At 54.7% G+C, this 22,170-nt stretch overlaps 1 protein-coding gene across 2 annotated transcripts; it reads right to left on the bottom strand.

Moving 5' to 3' along the window:
* Positions 1 to 13,704: 13,704 nt before the first annotated feature.
* CLDN19 (claudin 19) lies at positions 13,705 to 17,965 on the bottom strand. 2 transcript variants are annotated; one of them, XR_011390753.2, is made up of 5 exons: positions 17,464 to 17,899; positions 16,261 to 16,425; positions 16,073 to 16,157; positions 14,446 to 14,665; positions 13,705 to 13,843 (listed from the first exon to the last, which is right to left on the bottom strand). XR_011390753.2 is itself a non-coding variant. In XM_002715178.6 (5 exons), the coding sequence occupies exons 1-5, from the start codon at positions 17,684 to 17,686 to the stop codon at positions 13,795 to 13,797; spliced, it is 675 nt and encodes a 224-aa protein (XP_002715224.3). In that variant the 5' UTR covers positions 17,687 to 17,965; the 3' UTR covers positions 13,705 to 13,794. The 2 variants fall into 2 exon arrangements, 1 of the variants encoding a protein (XP_002715224.3); XM_002715178.6 differs by having other exon boundaries at positions 14,513 to 14,665; positions 17,464 to 17,965.
* Between the last annotated feature and the right edge of the window lie 4,205 nt (positions 17,966 to 22,170).

Below are 22,170 nucleotides of genomic sequence, written 5' to 3'. Positions count from 1 at the left end.
AAACTGGAAAATAGTGTTTGTGGAAATTAAGCAATACACTCTTAATCAATGGATCAAAGAGAAACCACAAGGGAAATTAGAGAATACTTAGAGTTGAATGAAAGAAAAAACACAACATACCAAAACATGGAAACCAAGGAGGCCAGTGCTGCAGGAGAAATGCATAGCTATAATAAATGCTTGCATTAAAAAAGAAAAAAGAGGGCGTGGGCATTTGATATAGTGGTCAAGACACTGCTTGGGGTACCTACGTGCCACGTAAGAGTGTCTGGGTTGGAAGCCTGGCTTCACTCCTGGTTTTAGTTTCCTGCTAATGTGCACCTTGGCAGCAGCAGGTGCTGGCTCAGGTAATCGGGTCCCTGCCACCCACATAGGAGACCCAGCTCCTGCCTTTGGCTTGGTCCAGTCTCGATGATGTGCACAGTTTGGAGTGAATGGATGGGACATCTTTTTCTGTCTGTCTCTCTGTGTCTCTCTGTCCCTCTGCCTTTCAAATAAATAAAATTTTAAAATAAAAATTTAAAACATCAAAGAAAGCTCTCAAATCAGCTACCTAACTTTACAGCATAAAGAGCTAAGAAAAGAACTAAAACCAAAGCCTAGCAACAGGAGAGCATTCATAAAGATCAGAACAGCAAAAATGGAAATGGAGAATAGAAAAAAAGGAGAATTTTTAAAACCACATTTGTTATTCAAAAAGATCAACAAAATTGACAAACTTCTATCTGAAGATACTATGAAAAAAAATAAGGGCTGAATTACTAAAATCAGAACTGATTGTGGGGGGCCCAGCGCTGTGGCATAGCAGGTAAAGCCGCCACCTGCAGTGCCAGCCTCCCATATGGGCGCTGGTTCTAGCCCCAGCTGCTCTACATCTGATCTAGCTCTCTGCTATGGCCTGGGAAAGCAGTAGAAGATGGCCCAAGTGCTTGGGCCCCTGCACCCTTGTGGGAGACCCAGAACTCCTGGTTCTTGGCTTCCAATCGGCACAGCTCCAGGTATTGCAGCCATTTGGGGAGTGAATCAACGGATGGAAGATTCTCTCTCTCTCTCTCTCTCAAGTAAATAAGTAAATACATCTTTCTCAAAAAATATGAACCAACAAACTAGATAACTGAGATGAAATGGACAAGTTCCTAGAAGCACAAAACTTTCCAGTGCTGAATTAAGAAATACAAATCAATCATTGAAAATATCCCGACAAAGGCATTGGTTTTGATGATTTCACTGGTGAATTATATTTATTTTTTATAGAACAACACTAATCCTCAAACTTCTCTCAATGGGGAGCACTTAATTCCGAGACCAGCATTGCCCTGATAATTAAGCCTGACAAGGACATTGCAAGAAAATAAAACTACAGGTCATTATTCCTTATGAACATGGGTGAAGCAATCCTCACAGACTGAGCATAGCCAACCTAATTCAGCACGTAGTAAAAGGATTATGCACCGTAACTAAATGGAATCCATTCCTGGAGTGCAAGGATGGTTCACCCTGTGGATCTTTGTACTACACCACAATAATAGAACAAAAGAGAAAATCCACATGACCGTCTCTGATGATGCAGAAAAAAGAATTTGACAAAATTCCACATTTCATGGTTTTAATAAACTCAACAAACTAGGAACAGAAGGAAAGTACCCCCAACATAATGAAATCCACGTATGAAAAATCTACAGTGAATATCATGTTCAGTGCATTCAGTGGCAAAAGACAAGCAGAAGGCACTTCCGTTCAACAGCACCAGATGGCTGAGTCTCCGCAGTTAGGCAAGAAAAAGAAATAAAAGGTACCAAATGGAAAGGAGGTAGTAAACTGTCTGATTTGAAGTTATATGAAGAAAATCCTAAAAGATTCCACAAAACAGTATTAAAACTAGTAAATGAGTTCAGCAAAATAGCAGGATACAAAGTCAACATAGAAAAAGAATCAGTTGCATCTATAAAACTGATGAATAGTCTCAAAAAGAATAAAACATTTCTGAATTAACAAGGAGATGAAAGCCTTGTATATAAAAACTACAAAATATGGCTGGAAGAAAGTAAAGAAGACATAAGTAAGTGGAAACACGGCCATATTCATGGATTAGAAGATTAATATGGTAAAGATATCAATACTACCCAAAGCATTCTATAGATGCAAAGCAATCTCTATCAAAATCCCAAAGACATTTTACAGAAATGCAGACATCCATGCCCAAATTCACATGGAGTCTCAAGGCAGCTCAGATAGCCAAAAGAATCTTGAAAAATAACAAAACTGGAGGACTCACACTTCTCATTTGAAAACTTACTACAGGGGTCAGTGTTTGACTCAGTGGGTTAAGCTGCTGCTTGCAACACCAGCATGCCATATTGGTATTCCAGCTGTCCCATTTCCGGTCCAGCTCCCCACTGATGCCCGTGAGAAGGCAGCAGATGATGGCCCAAGGGCTTGGGCCCCTGCCACCCATGTGAGAGACCTGGAATGAGTGCCTGGTTCCTGGCTTCAGCCTGGTCCAGCCCTGGGTGTTGTGAGCATTTGGAGAGTGAACCAGAAGATGGAGATATCTCTCTCTAATAAAGTGAAAATAAATAAATGTTAACAGACACTGCCAGTAGAGTAAAAAACGATGCACAGATTGGAATCAAACATTTGCAAATCCTATCTCTGATAAGGGGTTACTATCCAGAATATGTAGAGAACTAAAACTCAAGAACCCAAAACAGCAAATGGACAAACCAAAAAAGTTGGCAAAGGATTTGAATAGACATTTTGCCAAAGAACACTCAAATGACTATTAAGCATGTGAAAAGATGCTCAGTACTAGTATTGTTAAAGAAATGTAAATTAAAAGAATTATGGGGGGCCGGCGCTGTGGCATAGCGGGTAAAGCTACCGCCTGCAGTGCCAGCATCCCATATAGCCGCCCATTCAAGTTTTGGCTGCTCCACTTCCGATCCAGCTCTCTGCTATGGCCTGGGAAAGCAGTAGAAGATGGCCCAAGTTCTTGGGCCCCTGCACCCACGTGGGAAACCCAGAAGAAGCTCTTGGCTCCTGGCTTCGGACTGGCGCAGCTCCGGCTGTTGCAGCCATCTGGGGAGTGAACTAGCGATGGAAGACCTTTCTCTCTTTCTGCCTCTCCTTCTCTCTCTGTGTGTAACTCTGACTTTCAAATAAATAAATCTTAAAAAAAAAAAAAAAAGAATTATGGGAGTCCACTTCACACTGTTAAATACCATATGTTGGTGAGGATGAGGGAAAATTAGAAACTAGCGCTCTGATATGGGATTCAGACCTGCATTGTGCTTGGGTTCAAGTCCCAGCTCCACTTCTGATTCCAACTTCCTGCTAATGCGTGTTCTGGGAGGCAGGAAGTGGTGGCTTAAGGGCTTGGGTCCCTGCCACCCATGTAGAAACCCAGTCTGAGTTTTGGGACCTGGCTTCAATCTGGCCAGCACCAGCTGTCGCAGGCATTTGGGGAAGTGAACAAGCTGTGTTTCTCTTTAAAATATTTTTTTGCATTTATTTGAAATGCAAAGTGACAGGGGGTGGGGTGGGGGTTGGGGGTGGGGGGGTGGGAGCTTCCAACCACTGGATTCACTCCCTGAATGGCCACAACAGCTGGTGGCTGAATCCAGGAGCCAGGAACTCCATCTTAGTCTCTCAAATGCGTGTCAGGGAACTAAGTACTTGGGCCCTCACCCGCTGCCTTCCCAGGTGCATTGGCAGGAAGCCAGCTCAGAAGCAGAGCAGCCAGGATTGAGCCGTCACTCTGATACGGGATGCAGGCATTCCAAACAGCATTTAGCCCTTTGTGCCAGAGTGCTGGCTCTGCAACATACTTTTTAGAGATTTATTTATTTATTTATTTTCACCATTTCCAATTTTGGCCTTTTCTCCTAGGCCCTTTTTTTTTTTTTTTTTTTTTTACAAATTTTTGCCTTTGCCTTGCTTTGGTTTTTTCCTTCAATGTCTTCAACATTTGTGTCAGGTGAAACATGTGTCTCTGACTCCTGTAGTAGATTAAAATCAGTTGGTATTTCTGGAGCTGCTATCATTTCCTTATTATCTTCTGGAACACTCCAATGTCAGAAATATATTCATATATTTACGTGAGTGATGGTTTGCTTCTTTCTTTTTTTTTTTTTAAGAGTTAGTTATTTATTTGAAGGCAGAGTACAGAGAGAGAGAGAGAGAGAGAGGTCTTCCATCTGGCTAGTTCACTCTCCAATTGGCTGCAACGGCCAGAGCTGCGCCAATCCGAAGCCAGGAGCCAGGAGCTTCTTCTGGGTCTCCCACACAAGTGCAGGGGCCCAAGGACCTGGGCCGTCTTCCACTGCTTTCCCAGGCCATAGCAGAGAGCTGGATCAGAAGAGGAGCAGACGGGACACAATCCAGCATCCATGTGGGATTCCAATGCCTCAGGCAGAGGCTTAACCCGCTACGCCACAGCAATGGCTCCATGAAAATATATTTTTTAAAAATTGACTGTCACTGGGACCAGTGTTGTGGCCCAACAGGACGAGCTGCTGCCTGCGAAGTGGCTTCCCATATGGGCACGGTTTGGGTCCAGCTGCTCCATGTGTGATCCAGCTCCCTGCTAATGCACCTGGGAAAGCAACAGAAGATGTCTCAAGTGCTTGGGACCCTGCACCCATGTGGGAGACCTGGATGGAGTTCCAGGCTCCTGTTGAAGGTATTTGGAGAGTGAACCAGTGGATGGAAGATCTCTATCTCTCCCTCTTTCTCTGTAACTCTGCCTTTCAAATCAATAAAATGAGTCTTAAAAATTCTTTTACTCTTCTGTTTTCTCCTAAGAGTTTTACATCCTGGGCCAGTATTGCAGTGCGGTGGGTTAAGCTGGCCTCCCAGGTCGGAATGCCAGTTTGCGTCCAGGCTGCTCTTGCTTCCATTCTGCTTCCCTGCTATTGCTCCTGGGAAGGGAGCAGATGATGGCCCAAGTACTTGGGGCCCTGCCACCCACAAGGAAGCTCCAGACTGAGCTCCTGGCTCTCGGCTTCAACCCAGCCCAGCCCTGGCTCTTGCAGCCTCTTGGGAAGTGAACCAGTGGACAAAAGATCTCCCTCTTGCACTCTGTTGCTCTGCCTTTCAAATAAATAAATCTTTTTTTTTTAAGGTGGTTTAATTTTTTGCCTTTAGATTTATGATTTATTTTGAGTTAATGCTTATTTAGGGTCTCATAGGGGTCCAACTTCTTCCGTTTGCATGTGAATGTCCAGCACCAGTTGTTGAAAAGACTATTGCAGGCCGGCGCCGTGGCTCACTAGGCCAATCCTCTGCCTGTGGTGCTGGCACCGCGGGTTCTAGTCCCGGTTGGGGCGCCGGATTCTGTCCTGGTTGCTCCTCTTCCAGTCCAGCTCTCTGCTGTGGCCTGGGAAGACAGTGGAGGATGGCCCAGGTCCTTGGGCCCTGCACCCACATGGGAGACCAGGAGGAAGCACCTGGCTCCTGGCTTTGAATTGGTGCAGTGCGCCGGCCATAGCAGCCATTTGGGGGGTGAACCAATGGAAGGAAGACCTTTCTCTCTGTCTCTCTCTCTCTCTCTCACTGTCTAACTCTGCCTGTCAACAAAATTAATTAATTAATTAATTAAAAAAAAGAAAGAAAAGACTATTGCTTCCCTCTTAGAATTGTAGTCTAGGCAATTTGGTGTTTTTTTTTTTTTTTTTTTAATTTGGAAGATATGCAATGACTGATGCTTTGTGGGTATTTTTTATGTGAACTTCTCTCTCTCTCTCTCTCTTTATTTTATTTGAAAGGCAGAGTTTACAGAGAGAGACAGGGAGAGATAGAGAGAAAGAGAGAGGTCTTCCATCCTCTGATTCACTCCCCAAATGGGTGCAATGGCCAGGGATGGGCCAGGCCAAAGGCAAGAGCCAGGAGTTTCTTACGGGTCTCCCACATGGCTGCAGGGGCCCAAGCAATTGGGCCATCTTCCACTGTTTTCCCAAGCTTATTAGCAGGGAGCTGGATCGGAAGTGGAGCAGCCAAGACTTGAACAGGTGCCCATATGAGATGCCAGCATGGCAAGTGGTGGCCCTGGGCTTGATTAATTTTGAATGATTGCCATATACTGTGTTTAAGTTATTTGTAGAGATCTGCGGAGACCATAATGAAAGACTCTTCCAGAGAGAGTTGCCTGGGACATCATGAATCTACACATCGTACAATACATAATAAAAAAGGAACTGATATGCAATTAGTGGAAACTGAACTTTTTTTGATGTTTTATAATTTTTTATTTGAAAGGCAGATTTACAGAGAAGCAGACGCAGGGGGAAAGAGAGAGAAAGGTCTTCCATCTGCTGGTTCACTCCCCAGATGGCCGCAATGGGTGGAGCTGTGCTGATCTGAAGCCAGGAGCCAGGAGCTTATTCCAGATCTCCCACCCGGGTGCAGGGCCCCAGGGAACTGGGCCATTGTCCACTGCTTTCCCAGGCTCATTAGCAGAGAGCTGGATCAGAAGTGGAGCAGCCAGGACTTGAAGTGGCGCCCGTATGGGATGCCAGCGGCACAGTAGGCCAGGCCTTGAACCCACAATGCTCACCCCCAGAAATTGAACTTCTAATTCTGATCTTTTCCTGAGCTAGCCAGATGTGCTACAAAACTCGGCTGTGGTGCTGGACAGCTCCCCATCAGCCCGGGGCTGCGAAGCAAGGGCTTCAGAGGGTTAGGTGTACTAAATCCATTTTTCACTTCATGGGGCCCTCAACCCACAGTGGGTTATTAGGGGTTTATACAAGGAGTTGAAAACCCCATTGTAACTTGAGAAGCATTTGTACTTCAGTGCATAATTCCTTAAAAACCATGACAGTGTCCTCCAAAAAGCTTAAGTCATCAAGCTCAGGAGATGAGCTCCGGCGGAATGTTGCCGCGTCAGCGCCACCTACCATTCAGGTCGTCCCCAGACCGCTCCTTGCATTAAGTGGTAACAGCTCTTCCGTCTCCCGTGTCTTGGTCTTCCTGACTGGGACAGTGCTGAACAGTGCAGGCCGGCTGTTCTGGGCCGTTTTTCCTTCTTGTCACAAGTTGATTCAAGCCACACCCCTTGGGCAGGATTATCAGGTGCGCACGACACGCCGTTGTCTCCTCGGTGCGTTATTTCAAGGGACGCCCATTTTAAAAATGTTTGCGTTTATTTACCTGAAAGACAGAGTGATGGGTATGGGGGTGGAGAGAGAGAAAAAAAGATCATCCGTCTCCTAAGCTTACTCCCCCAGTGGCCACAGCAGCTGGGCCAGGCTGAAGCCAGGAGCCGGGGACTTCATCCAGGTCTTCCACGTGGGTGGCAGGGGTGCAAGCACTCGGGCCATCAACTGCTGCTTTCTCAGAAGCATTAGCTAGAGGCCGGTGCCGCGGCTCACTGGGCTAATCCTCCACCTAGCAGTGCCAGCACACCAGGTTCTAGTCCCGGTCAGGGCACCGGATTCTGTCCCGATTGCCCCTCTTCCAGGCCAGCTCTCTGCTGTGGCCAGGGAGTGCAGTGGAGGATGGCCCGGGTCCTTGGGCCCTGCACCCCATGGGAGACCAGGATAAGTACCTGGCTCCTGCCATCGGATCAGTGCGGTGCGCCGGCTGCGGCAGCCATTGGAGGGTGAACCAACGGCAAAAGGAAGACCTTTCTCTCTGTCTCTCTCTCTCACTGTCCACTCTGCCTGTCAAAAAAATAAAGAAAGAAAGAAAGAAAGAAAGAAAGAAGCATTAGCTAGAAACTGGATCAGAAGATGAGCAGCCAGGGCTTGAACCAGCACTCTGATAGGGGATGCCTGCATCACTAGCAGCTGCCTAAGCCACTGTGTCACAACGCTGGACCCAAGGGGCACCCATTTTGATCTGTCTCATTACCGGCAGTGTCACCTCTCACTGGATTGAGATGTCTATAAAGTTGTTTTATAATTACTAGTTAACAAGTTACTCTGGTTAGTTGGTGTTTTACTCTAAGGTAGAGCTTTCTTATGTATTTGATTATCCAGATCAGTATGGGCTACTGGAGTCTCGTTTTTATTGTGTGGGCTACAATCCACTTTGCACTGTTGTCATTTGTTTGGATGCTCTGGTTGTCCCAGGAAAAGCCCCTGGAAGCGTCTTTCATCTGGCGTCTGTGCCCTCCAGCCCAGTCTCTGGTACTCCCGGAGCAGTCTCTTCCTTTCTGATGCTCCAAGTTTACTCTGTACTTTCCCTACCTCTGCCACTTCTCCATGGAGCTCCACCTGTTAGTGGAGGATGGAATACAGACGGAAGACATGGCTTTAGGGGTACCTGTTGCTAGTGGGGTGTCATTGCAGCTAGGCCTTCCAGGGAGCAGAGCTCATAGATACATGGGTGTATCTACATCGCGCGGTGCATGTACACACACACACACACACACACACATACTGGTATCTAATTTGATATTTACCTAGAACTGAGAAAAACCATGTGTGGGCAGGCATTGTGGCTCAGCGGCTTCAGGCTCCTCTCGGGACCCTTGCGTCTCATGTCAGAGTGCAGGTTCAGTCCCAGCTCCTCTGCTTCTGACTCGGCGGCCTGCTAATGCACCTGGGAAGCAGCAGGTGTTGGCTCAAGTACTTGAGTTCCTGCCACCTATTTGGAATGGGCATTCTTGGCTCCTGGCTTCAGCCTGGCCCAGCCCCAGCTGTTGTCTCTGTCTGGGGAGTGGCCAGCAGATGGAAACCCTGCCTGTCTCTCTCTCTCTCACTCAGCCTTTCAAATAAATTAAAAAAAATAAAAAATAAAAAAAAAGACCCACAGTGGGGCAGGTGTTTGGCAGAGCAGTGAAGACACTGCTTGGGATGCCCACTCCCCATATCAGAGTTCCTGGGTTCAAGTCACAGCTGCACTTCTGACTCCAGCTTCCTGCTAATATGCACTCTGGGAGGCGGTGGGTGATGACTCAAGCTACTCGTGTGGGAGACCCAGACTGAGTTCAGGGCTCCTGACTTCATTTGGCCTGGCCCCGGCCCTGCTGTTGTAGGCATTTGGAAAGTGAATCAGTGGATGGGAGATCTGTCTCAGTGTCTCTGTCCCTCTGCCTTGAAAAATAAAATGGAAATAAATGAATGAAAGCAAACCAAGCCTGAGTTCATCCAGACACTTGCAGTTCCAATGCAGGTCCACAGGCTGGATTCTGGTCCTTCCCATCTGAGCATGTGAGCTCTGTGACGGGGTAAGCCCGGCCCCACTGCCTTCAGGACGGACGATCACTGCTCAGCTCCTCACCTGGAACGAATCTGCCACCGTGCCAGCCAGGGACCGGCAGCTTTGTGGGGACCTTGTGGGCACTGCGTAGCTGAGAGGGGAGGGGCTTCTTCAGCTTGGACTTGGGGATCCTGTTTTGTCTTGTGAGCTTTGAAGCTTTTTTTCATGCTTTACCCAACCATTTTGAGTTGTTCGTAGCAGGAGGGTTCTCAGGATAACAGCACAGGCCATCTTCTTGATGAGAAGAAAGCGTTGGGAAGTGCTACTTGGGGATGTTGTCTGCTCGTTTAAGTTTTGCCTGGATCAGGTTTAGTTGTAGGTCCGCATAAATTGCCAATTCTAGACAAAATCATCCATGAAATGCTTTCAATATCCCTAATATAGGAAAGGTGGCAGAAACAGCATCAGCTCACATTAAATTCTCATTTAAGAAAGGAGAGACACCACACAGCCGCACAGTGCTCACTGGCCCACGTATGCTTGAGTCTCTAACTCCAAAGTGCACGAGGTCCCCGGAGAGCCGGTTAGCATGCACTCTGACTACCTAGGTCTGGGTAGGGCCTGAGGTCCCAGATTTCTAGGGTTGCTTTCTATTTATTTATTTGAAAAGCAGAGTCACAGAGAGGTTGTGGGAGGGAAGGTCTCTCTCTCTCTCTCTCTCTCTCTCTCTCTCTCTCTCTCACACACACACACACACACACACACCCAGGGAGAGAGAGAGAGAGATAGAAGCTTCTATCTGCTAGTTCAGTCCCCAAATGGCCACAACAGCCAGAGCTGGGCCAGACCAAAGCCAGGAGCCTGGAATTCCATGTGAGTCTCCCACATGGGTGGCAGGGGCCCAAGCACTTGGGCCATCTTCTGCTGCCTTCCCAGGTGCATTAGTAGGAAGCTGGATCAGAAGCAGGGCAGCTGGCACTCCAATATGGGGTGCCAGTGTTGCAATCTGCACCTTAACCCACTGCGCCCCAATGCTGGCCCCGAGGGTTGCACTTTGAGTAGCAAGAGGAACTGGAGCACAACGATTTGACTTAAGATTTCGACTTCAGGATGGTGTGAGAGCGATACGCATTCACTACAGACTGTACTTCCGATTTTGAACTTTGATATTTTCCTGTGTTAGCAATGATCCTCTTGGGGTACCCCAGCTCCCCATCATTCCCACCATCATGAGGGAAACAGCTGCTGCTCTGCAGCCTCCTGTCATCAGCAGTTTTTGGATACAGGTGCACAATAATGACAGGTGGCGCTCAAAGCTTAATTGTGAAAGAGGCTTCGCATAAGATGAGGTGTTCCACTTTTGGCTACTCTTAAGTTTTCTTGCCACGATTAAGGTAGGCAAAGCCGAGCCACAGCACTCCGTAGGTTAGGTGTACGCGATGGGTTTTTGACTTACAATGCTTCCCACTTATGATGAGCTTGCTGAGCCGTCACTCCATGGCAAGCCCGGGACCTGTGCATTCAGCACCCTCTTTCCCCGCTCTGATGCTGTACGGTGAATCACAGCAGCCGGAAAACATGACCTTAGAGGTATCTTTATCCCTCTTATTTATTTTTTTTCATTTGCAAACATACACATAGAGAGAAGAGTAGCATGAACCTTTAAGTACCACTGGCATTTACCAGTCTGATAACTTTCCTTGCCCTTGAAACTTTTGTTTCTGGAGCATTTTCTTTCTTTTCTTTTCTTTTTTTCCTAGAGCATTTTAAAGCAAACCCAGCCACGGTATCATTTCAATGCATGCCTTTAAGGATGCAAAAGTAATCACCACAGCATCATTATCACATGAAATTAACACGATCTACAACACAAAGCTAGCAGATTCCCCCAAAGCATCTAATATGCCACAGGCCGTAGCCTCACGTGTGCATTTCATGGGCCCTTCCCAGGTCCTGCATGAGTTTCCTGGTGGGCTACTCCAGAGGCCCCAGGCCCGCTCCCCAGAGCTGAACAACTCCGGTGGCGGTGCCCCTGGGCACGGGCCCTTAGGCATATTCAGCCTAAAATCCTATCTTACAGGCTGCAGATTTTGTTCTCACGCAAACCTGCTTCCTAACAGCCAAGTGTTTTAGAAGCACAGCTCTCGAGTCCCAGCCACACCCTCCGTCTCAGCCCGATCCTGTAGCCTTGAGGCTAGGATAGTAAACAAACAGCCCGGCCATAAAACCTGGAACCGCGTGTGCATCTGGTGGGCAGCCCCGCTGACCTTGACATGCACATTTGGAGGGGGGGAGGAGGGGCTGCCCCAGGAGAGGCTGGGGAGTCAGGGTTCCCTGCTCTTGGAGCTCCAAACTCTGCGTTTTTTCCTGATATCTCCTTCCCATTGCTAGGATCTCACCACAATTTAAAAATGTATTTATATTTGTTTTCATTTTTTTATTTGAGAAGCAGAGACACAGAGAGAGAAATCCTCCATCAGTCCTGGTTCAATCTCCCAATGCCCGCAATGGCCAGGGCTCGGCCAGGCTGAAGCAAGCAGCCCGGGACTCACATGTCGATGGCAGGGACTTGGGCTATCCGTTGCTGTCTCCTAGGTTCGCATCCACAGGAACCGGAAGTGGAGCTGGGGCTAGAACCCAGGCGCTGGGATATGGGACGTGGGTGTCTCCAGCGGCATCTTAAGCATTGTGCCAGCTGCCTGCCCTCTGGTTTGAATCAGTACGCTGATTGGTTGTGCAGTTTGGTGAGGTCTGTGTGCACCTGCCCCTCGCCTCTAGTCCCTGGCTATGCGCAGGAAGAGCTTCCCTTAAAGGAGCCTCAGACTGGCGCTTGCTCCCTCTTGGCTGCCAGGTCCCCTGCTTGTGTGGATCTTGCTTCTCTCACAGCTGCCCCTGGAACCCGCGAGAAGCAGGCAGCACGGTTAACTCCCTGCCAGTCTCCTGCCAAGTCCCCAGCTTCCAGCACCCCACGAACAGGGAAAGACAACACACGTTTGTCCAGCTGTTTCGTGACCAGGTCCATTGAATCCCAGAGCAGGAGGAAGAGGACCATCTGTCCCTGCTCAGCCACCACCACATCACGGGGACTCCCAGTGCCGTGCTCAGCTGCAGCTCGGCCAAGTCTACGTTAGCCGGTGCTCTTTTGGCTGTGCGTGGCACAGCTCAAACTCGGGATTCTTTCATCCTGCAGGGGTGCTGATGGGAAGAACAGGATCTGGACTCAGGACAGGCAGGAGGACGAGCGGCTTCCGCTGCAGGCTCGCTGCTCTTCTCCACCCCTCAGAGTGGCCTAGCCGGCCTCACAGAGGCGCCTCTGTGCTGAGTGTACACTGCAGGCCCCCTTAGGGCTCCCGGAGCTCTGAGGAGCAGGTGCACCCAGGGTGTCTGCGGCAGAGCCTGGGGTCAGCCTTCCCGGCGACTCTGATGTGCACTCCAGGGCGGGTGAGAGCCACAGCATTTCAGCTGCAGGCACCCAGCCAGGACCTTGCTGTCCCATTCATAATTAGGGTGGCAGGACTCCCAGTGCACCTATTAGGGCCAGGTGGCCGTCCCTCTGCAGCCAGGCCAGCCCCTGCCACTTGCCTCTCTCATTCGTCACACCTCTGCACCCTCTGCAGTTTGCGTGACAGCCAGCTTGTCTCACTTGACTCCCATGGCTTTACTGCTCAGCATCGGGCTCGAGGAGGGAGGTGAGCTGTGTCCTCGGGACTCAATGACTTAGAGGAAGCCAGGCAGAGGCGGGGTGCGAGGGGCAGGGGAAGGGGTTGTAGGTTGTAACAACTCCTTCCTGAGGTTGCTGTGTGGACGGCGGGAGGGGTGGGGGCAGTGGCCACACAGAGACGCAGGGTCCAGGGAGGGGGTTTGGGTGGGAGGGGCCTGCACGTGGAGGAGCCCTGTGTGGGTGGGGTGACACCAAAGGCACAGGACAGGTCCTGTCTGACTTGGGCGGGGCTCTCTGCATTCCTCCCAGCCTTTCCTCCTTGCTTGCAGGGGAGGTGATCCCCAGACTTCAAGACCGGAATCCTGTCCGGCTCTGACTGCACCTCTGGGTGCTGCGCGGAGCTCTGTCCACAGCTGGCCTGCCCCCCTTCCCGCTCTGGGGCGAGGCTGGGGCCTCGCAGACCTGGATTCGGGGCAGGACTGGGGTGGGTGGCCTCAGCCCTGACGCCCAGAGGTCCCAGTGTCCTTCCCTGCCGCCTTCTCCACTGAGCAGCCTACCACACGAGGTCGCCTTGCTCAGCCTGCTGCCTGGCACCCAGGGTAACAGGCAGAGCTTGTCACCCGTGGGCCTCACTCCCCGGGGCCTCCTCCAAGGGGGTCTGCGGGGCCAGGCCTCAGGGCAGCCTCCAGGGGGCAGGATCACCCCTCCCGGAGGTTCTGGTGCCAAACTTGAGGCCAGCCCGGGCACCCTACTGGGGAGGGCAAGGAGCCCCCGGTTCTTTCCTGCTCAGCCTTGGGTGTGCCCCGAACCCCACAGCAAGAGCCCCAGGGGTCAACCCGGAGCTCCCTGAGCCTGGCCCCTTCCACGCCACGCCAGGGACAGACCAAATGACACCGCACTTAGGGCTGATGGTCGCTTCTTTTTCCATAAAATATCAAACACACAGTGTAGATGTGGCAGGGGACAGAGCCTGGCTGGGGATCTGGATTTTACACACCCAGGGGGCCCTTGGCGGAGGCGGGCAATTTAACGACTGGTCTGAAAGTCAAAAGAGAGAGAGTAGGTTAGTGGGAGGGGCAGGGGCCGTGGAGTCCTGGCCGCACGGGGCCTGGCCAGTGGGCTGGGCCTTGCCTGCGGCCTGTCCCTAAGGGTGGCACCAGGTGGGCTGACCTAGCGGTCAGTGCGAGTGTCCAGGCAGTGCCGGGCGCACTGGAGGGAGCCAGAGAGCGTGGCCGAGCCTCCTGGTCTGAGGCTCGGGTTCCTCATGTGCAACATGGGGACGGTCCTCCCGGCACTGCCTCCTCCATGGGGTTCCTGGGAGGAGCCCTCCCTGAGACCAGGGCCTGGGAAGGGCTCTCCCCACCCGAAGGTGCCGCGCACTGAGACCCATCTTGGTCACGGTGGATTGGCCCAGGCCCAGCACATGGTAGATGGTTGGCAGCCCTTCGAGGGCAGGTGAGTTGGGCTGGTACTATGCACAGGCCGCCCATGAGGCTGCACAGACGGGAGTGGGCCCTGCCTCTCACCCCTCTCCAAATGTCTAGGTCTGGCTCTCAGATCGCAGGGTGGGTGTCCATGTTACAGACCAACTGCCCAGAGCCCTGGCCTGAGCTCAGGGGACACGCCATTGCCCCGGGTACCGTGGGGGCTGGCTGGAGTGCCGGGCGAGGCGTCGCTGGGCGGGCGGGCGGGCGCACTCAGACGTACTCTCGGGCAGCAGCCGAAGGGCCGGGCCGGTAGGGCTGAGGGCTGCTGTTGGCTCTCTCGGGCTCAGGGCACGTGCAGCAGAGGAAGGAGCCTCCCAGCATGGCCAGGCCAGCCGAGGCCCAGCCCACGAACAGGGCGGGGCCAAATTCATACCTGCAAGGGGTAGGGAGAACGTCAGATGTGGCAGCGACCCCAGGCCCTCCCAGTCACAGCGGCGGGGGGACCTGCAGTTTGGGGTTACAGCCCTCCCCGGTTCCTCCAGATAAGCGGGGTGAATGCCCATCCTTCCTGCTGCCCCCACCCAGGACAGTGCCATCCCACAGGTGGCCCAGGCCCGAGGGGTTGGGAGTGGGGAGGTGGGGGACTGCAGGCCTGAGGTTTGCCCTCCATGCTCCGCTTTGAGCAACCTGGGCTCACTTCCTCATCCGGCCAGTGGAGGGGCAGGGGAGGGCCTATGAACTCCAGATGGGAGGAGAGGACAACCCCTGCTCCCTTGGGAGAAGGCCCCGCCCTCTGGGCTCTGCACAGGGGCCCTGATGGCTGCCACCTCCACTTCCCTAGCTCTGTGCCTGAGCACCAGGCACCTGCCCCAGTCTCCACCTCCCCAGCTTCAGAGCCCAGTTCCGTGGCCACCTCCTGGGGAGCTTCCTGGCCCCCTCTGTGCTCCGCCTGCCCCACCAGACTCCTCACCAGGAGGCTGCTCTAGCCCCAGGGGGCTCTGTCTGTTCCCCAGGGTCCAGCACGGGACCTGGCAGCCTCAGGGCCTGTTGAAGCAATGTTCCAGCCTGGCATCCTTGAGCCAGGTCTTTGTGGTTGTAGACACCCACCAGGGGGAACAAGCCGCATACCTGAGGTCTCCTTTTCCTCCCCCTCCACGCCTCTGCCTCCTCCAGGAAGTCTTCCTGACTACTAAAGCAGCCCAGGCAATTTTTCTCACCTTCCTTTGACTCCAGGGCCCGAGGCCCATTGAGATGTCTGGAGTTGGGACTATCCCATTCACTGGCCAGGCCCTTCCAAGAAGCCCACGGCGGGGCCTGACAAGCCCTCCTAAGTGTCTCTGAGCCTGCCTTCCTCTGCTACCTCCTTGGCCCTAGGCCCCTGCTCCAGACCTTGACCACTCCGTCCTACAGTCTCCCCTTGCCCTAGTCAAGCTGGGAGCCTTGCTCTGCCTTGCACTCCAGCATGGGGAACCAAAGTTCACACCGTCTGCCTCCACCAGGCTGCAGCCCCATCCCTGCCCCCCATAACTGCAGGACACCGCTGCCCTGCTGTCTCCAGGGTTACCCAGCATCCTCCAGGGTCTGGGCACCGGCTACCTGGCTGCCTGCATTGTCGGCCTCACAACCACGGGTGTGCCGCCCCTCACTTTACAGGGGAGAAGGCAGGTGCCCAGATTATACCTTCAATCTATGCAGAGCTGGGATTAAACCTGGTCAGCTCCCGGAGGGTCCTCGCTGCTCCCCTGCAGTGCGCCCGGCCACACCCTGCCTGGCTCCCTTCCAGACTTTCTCAGGCAGCGCCCCCGCCCCCAGGTGAAGCGGGAGCCCAGCTGGCACTCACCTGGCGTTGACAGGCGTGCTGGGGTTGAAGAACTCCCGGGTCACCAGGGTGGCATACCACGAGACGGCCGTCAGGGTGCAGAGGCCTGCGGACCAAGCGGGATGCTCAGCTCCGTTAGGGTGCCCTCCCATCCAACTCCCGCCGGCCACCTGCGAGGCCCGGATGGTGGAGGAGCGGGGAGCACTCACCTGCCAGGAGGAATAGGGCGCCCCCGGCGATGGCCACACGGCCCTTAGCGATGGGGTTGCTGTCCCCGACGCGCGTGCACTTCATGCCGACCACACTGAGGACCATGGCCACGAAGCCCAGGAGCACAGCCACCACCATCAGGGCTCGCGCAGACTGGATGTGACCTGGGCGGGGCGGGGCGGCACTCAGTGTGGGGTGGAGCCTGGGGTTGGACTGTGGTGGGAGGGGCCCAGCGTGGGAGGGGCCCAGCCTGGGAGGGGCTTGAGCAGGAGCTGGCCGGCCAGCAGGTGAGACCAAGGTATCGAGGCCAGGGCTAGGAGAGTCCCCTCTTTATCCTCCCATTTCTCACTCTCCTCCTCCACACCCCATCACAGGCTCTGCCGTAGCGCGTGGTGACCGCGTCCTTGGAATCCGCTCTTCCTCTGCTTCCTGGGCCGGCCTCCCTCTGGGCCTGCCTCACCCTCCCAAGCAGTGGGAGGGTGGAGCTCCTGTTGGGGCTCAGCAAGGAGCCTCTGAGGGTGTCGGAGGCCCTGCAGTGACCCCTCCCCCCTGCCCTGGGAGCCACCCATGTGGGGGCCAGTTCTGGGCCCCAGGCCTGCTCTAGAGACCTAGGTCCCTGAGGGAGGCGGGACCACCTGCCTGGACCAGCGCAGTGCTGAGGGCGGTTCTGAGGGCCCAGGGCAGAGTGTGGGCGGGGGCCCAGCTCCACAGTGACACCCCCTGCCCAGCCACCTGTCTGTCACCACTCCAGACCCTGGAGAGGCCTGTGCCCAAGCCCCCGTGCTTGTGAGCCTGTGCATCTGCCCATGGGGTGCACCTGCCAGGGTGGCAGCCTGGTGTGAAGGTGTGCACACACACAAGTGTGGGAGAGGTGAGAGGGGTCTTACCTGGGCCTCCGCCCCTGCCCTGCCCATGTCCTACAGCAGGTGTTAGCCTTGCCTTTCTCAGGGAGGACCCCCAGTGCTCACAGCTTGGGTGACTCATTCAAGGTTACAGAGGATCCCAGGCTGGATTCTCCCGGAGCACAGGGTGGCCGTGGGGAGTCAGGGGTGGCACCGGCTCCCCACGGTGGCCCGTGGAGCCCCACACTGACCCCAGACTGGGAAAAGCTTGCTCCTGACCCTCCCCACCTCCCTAGCCCACCTCCCAGCCCTGCTGTCCCAAGATAAACACCCTCCCCCTGGCCCCATCCCATCACCTACCGTCCAGGGCAAGCAGCGAGTCGTAGAGCTTGCACTGCACCTGGCCGGTGCTCTGGGAGGCGCAGGACATCCACAGCCCTTCGTAGAGGCCCACGGCGGTGATGATGGCGTCGCCTGCGTAGGAGGACTGCTTCCACTGCGGCAGTGCCGTGCTGGCAATGATGCCCACCCAGCCGCCCAGGGCCAGGAAGTACCCCAGGAGCTGGAGGCCCGAGTTGGCCATGGCCCTGGGGGAGAGGGGGCTGAGGGTCCCAGGGCTCAGAGCTGGGCCGGAGTCCCCAGGGGCACTGTGCGCATGGCCAGGTGAGAGGGGCAGCTGGAGCGGGGGAGCAGTGAGCGATCAAGGGCAGTGGCGGTGGCAGCAGCGGCAGCGACAGCAGAGGCAACAGCTCCCGACTCCAGAATGCAGGGGGAGGCTCTGGGGTTGGAAAAGGCCAGGGGCCCGCCCACAGCTGCTGGCTAAGCCAGGGCAGGGTCCCAGCAGAGCTCATGCCCAGCCCCCTGGGGCGGAGAGGCCGGCCCAACGTCCAGGTGGGTCCCCTTGCCCCGCCCCTGGGGATTGGGAAGGGAGGGGCTGGGAGGAGTAGCTCCACTGCCTCCAGGGCCTTTCCCCCCAAGGAAACCCTTAGGAACCTGGTTCCAGTGCCCTCAAATTCTCATAATCCCACCCAGGCACCAGCCCTGGGAAACTGGACTTTGCCCCGTGCGGCTGATCTGATCTGACCGCCGGGGTTTTCTGCCCTCTGACTTGAGGACAGAAAGGAGACGGAATTCCAGCTCGCAGCAGGCCAAACTAGAGTTAGACACCATGGAGACCTTTTTGGCAAAGGATCTGGGGCCAGATGCGGAGATGCTGGGCTGGGCTGGGGAGCTGGGAGAGGGGTCCTGGCAGGTGCGGGGGTGTGTGAGGCTCCGTGGGGTCTGTTTGAGATCTGAAGAGTCAGTAGGGGGCCCCACTGAGGCTGGGCCAGAGCTGGCTGCCGGCCAGCAAGGGGCCTGGCGGGGAGCTGGGGAGACAGCACCGACCTCCTGGCATCAGCTTGAGGGAGAGCGGAGTGCTCATTCGTTAATCCCTGGCTGGCCGGCTGAGCAGCTCCTGCTGGGACACCGGCCCCTGGCCCCTGGCTCCAGAACAGCCTGGCGCGGGCAGTGGCCTCTGCACACATTCCTGGGGTTCAGGCTGCCCCCTCCTAGTACCCCACCTCCCCTTTCTTCCTCCATGCAGCTCAGGCCTCAGGAGCAGGGGAATATTTAACTCTCCTCAGCCTCATTAGCAATCCCCTCACGTTCACTTGGCCCCTGGCGTGGCGTGGGTGCAGCAGGAATGTCACAACCTCGTCCCCACTGCCTGCAGCCCCGGCCGCCCCCCCCATCCCTGGCAGCCCACCGGCCTTCCCTGGACCGACTGGGGGGAGACAGGGTCCTGCTGCAGACCCCAGCCAGCTGCCTCCCCCACAGTCCCTGCCCCCTCCCTCTGCAAGGACCCGTCCCCAGCCTGCTCCCTCGCATTCTTCACGTGGCTATGCAAACGAGAGGGTGCCAGGCACAGCTCGGACAATGGCGGCCCTGTGTGCCCGCCCAGGGCGTGGGCTCCTGGTATGGCCTGCAGCTCCGGCCCTCACAGGGGTCAGGGTGGGCGCTGTTTGGCCTGCAGGTCTGCACACTGGGTCCCTGTGAGGCCCTCTGAGCTGGGAAGGTCAGAGCCGCATGGGTCTGTGCGTCCACTGCGTGCTGTGGCGGCCTGCGGGCCCTGAGACCAAGTGGGGCCTCGAACAGTGGCAGCCAAGTCAGTCCTGAGTTCAAATTCTTTTTCAGCCAGGCCCTGCCCCACCCCCCACCCTGCCCCCAGCTCCCCCCCAACCCCGGTTCATTCTTTGAGTCCATCAGGCAGCCCCTGCAGAAGGCCACAGGGAGCCTTCCCATGAGGATCTGAGCCGCGCTGACTCCCAGGGTCTCTCCCCACACCTGCCTTTCTGAGGGGCCCCGGGCCTAAGACCCCCTCATAGAGGCAGCCTGTGCTGCCTGCGGGGCCTCAGTGCCACCCCCTCAAAACAAACCATCAGCTTAAAGCGGGCCTGGGGCCACACCTGGGCCAGCAGGTGCAGCTCCCGAAGGCTGAGCCCCATCTCCCCCAAAGGGTACAGGGTGAGACCAACCTGGATGACGGCTCTGAGCCTCTGAGATTGCTGGCCACGCCCCTTCGGTGAGGGAGCGGAGATGCCTGTTCCTCCATCCTGGGCAGTCCCAGAGCCAGGCTCTTCTGCTCATGCCTTCTCCTGGTCACTTGAGGTACTCTGAGTCTGTCCTGCCTGCTCCCATGGCCGCCCCCTCACCAAGGTGCCAGCGCCTTGGGGCTCAGATCTGGGTTTATATAGCGTAAGTGGAGTGGTGTCCACACCCCACACAGCTTCTGCAACTGGGCACCCCGACCCCCAGCTTTTGGGGGTGCCCTCCCTAGCCCCCATTCAGAGCTAACCGAAACTGCCGTGGAGTGGCGTATGTCACCGTCACTGCTTAAAGTGTGTTCCCTTGCATTACAGGACATCCGGAGTTCCAGCTTTACTTCTGCTGCGGAAAGCTGTGTGACACTAGGCAAGTCTCTCAGCTTCTATGGAGCCAGGAGCTTCTTCTGGGTCTCCCACGCGGGTGCAGGGGCCCAAGGACTTGGGCCATCTTCTACTGCTTTCCCAGGCCATAGCAGAGAGCGGGATTGGAACTGGAGCAGCCAAGACTTGAACCAGCCCCCATATGGGATGATGGCACTGCAGGTGGTGGCTTTACCCGCTATGCCACAATGTCAACCCTAAAGATTTATTTATATATTTATGTGAAAGACAGAGCTTTTGAGAGAGGGAGGTTTTCATCTGTTGGTTCACTCCCCAGATGACCCAGGAATTCCATCTGGGTCTCCCACATGGGTGGCAGGAGCCAAGTACTTGGGCCATCCTCCACTGCTTTCACAGGCACATTAGCAGGGAGCAGGATTGGAAGTGGAGCAGCCGGGACTTGAACTGCAACTGTAAGTTGGAAAAGAATGCAGAGGTGGGGCAGAGAATACAGGGCATGGGACCAAGCCGACCTAAGAACACAGGAGCTAGGGAGTCCCCTGGGGGACTGGATCTGCTCTCAGGCCAGGAACCAAAGTGGCTCTGAGACCTATGTCCTTGCTCCATCAATACTGATGCCTGTGTTGCAGGTGCCAAGCTTAGCCCACTGCACCACACATCAGCCTCTTAATTTTTTTCCAGATTTATTATTTATTTATTGAAAGGCAGAGTTACAGGGAGAGAGGAAGAGAGAGAGAGAGAGAGAGAGAGAGAGAGAGAGAGAGAATCTTTCATCCACTGGTTCACTTCCCAAATGGCCACATCAGCCAGGGGGGGCCAGGCTGAAGCCAGGAGCCTCTTCCAGGTCTCCCATGTGGGTGCAGGGGCCCAAGCACTTGGCTGTCTGCCACTGCTTTCCCAGGTGCCTTAGCAGGGTGCTGGATCAAAAGTGGAGCAGCCACGACTTGAGCCGGTGCCTATACAGGATTTACCTGTTACATCACAGTGCTGCACCCCCAACCTGAAATTTTAAAATTAAACTTTTTAGTTGAAAGGCAGAGAGACAGATGCCTCCCATCTGCTGGTTTACGTCCCAAATGCCCACAACAGCCGGGGCTGGGCTAGACTGAAGCAGAGCCTGAACTCAGTTTGGGTCTCCCACAAGGGTGGCGTGGACCCGACTCCTTGAGCTATCACTGCTGTGTCCCCGGGTGCGCATTTGCAGGAAGCTGGAGTCAGGAGCAGAGCTGGGACTTGAACCCATGCAGGTGTCCCCAGGGCAGCATCAGGGCGATGCCAATTCCCTGCCCTGCGAATGCCTCTGACCTGTCTGGTTCATGAGTGAATTTACAGGGATCGGATAATACATGAGAAATGCTGTTGGGAAGCCAGAAACGCCGAAGGCAGTGCCTGATGCAAGCTCTGTTCCCAAAGCCTCCTGGCTGGGTCTCCCCTCTCCCAAGGGCCTGTGCACTACTACAGCGTTGGTGCCTTCTCCCGGGCACGACTGCTGAGGCTGTGGCCCCGCTTCCTCAGGACGGTGTCCTCGCTAGGTCTCTGTCCACGGTGGGCCAAGTGGTGGGCCGATGATGGCAGCAGGCAGTTCACTTCCCAGCTGCTTAGGCGTCGTCTTCACGCCTGTTCCATCCATCGGCACCGCCTGCTGGCTCTGCTTTAAAAACACGCCCAGAACTGGTCTCTGCCACCTTTACTGCCTGTCCCAGGCCCAGGCCCTGGTGCCCTCACCCTGCCCTGCACCCCTGGTCTCAGCCCCCAAGACTTACTCTGAAGCAGAAATCTTTTTAAGGCTTTACAGTGTGACTCCATAACTCCCATGCTAGGAATCTTCCTGACTCCTGTCTTGCTGAGCAGACGCCCAGACTCCACAGTGGCCAAGGCCCCCGAGGTCCCCGGCCACGCTCCGCCCACCTCCCGGAGTCTGCATCGCCGTCTTGGCCCCCTTGCTGTTCCTTCTGCCTCGGGGCCCTGGCTTGCTTTTCCTCCTCCAAGGGTTATACACACAAACACAGGTATGGACACGTTTATCATGTCTCCCCTACACCACACAAGCTTCATGAGTGGGGGACTTGTTTGGTTCACTACCACATTGCTTGGTTTACTACCACATTCCTAGCATCAGGCAGGTAGCTGGTGCTCAGTG

The sequence above is a fragment of the Oryctolagus cuniculus genome, chromosome 7 (genome assembly GCF_051225735.1).
Source record: "Oryctolagus cuniculus isolate XC-2025 breed Fujian yellow rabbit chromosome 7, ASM5122573v1, whole genome shotgun sequence".
In the NCBI taxonomy this organism is placed as follows: Eukaryota; Metazoa; Chordata; class Mammalia; order Lagomorpha; family Leporidae; genus Oryctolagus; species Oryctolagus cuniculus.
The sequence above is the reverse complement of the archived record's forward strand: the minus strand, read 5'-3'. Positions and strand labels throughout refer to the sequence as shown.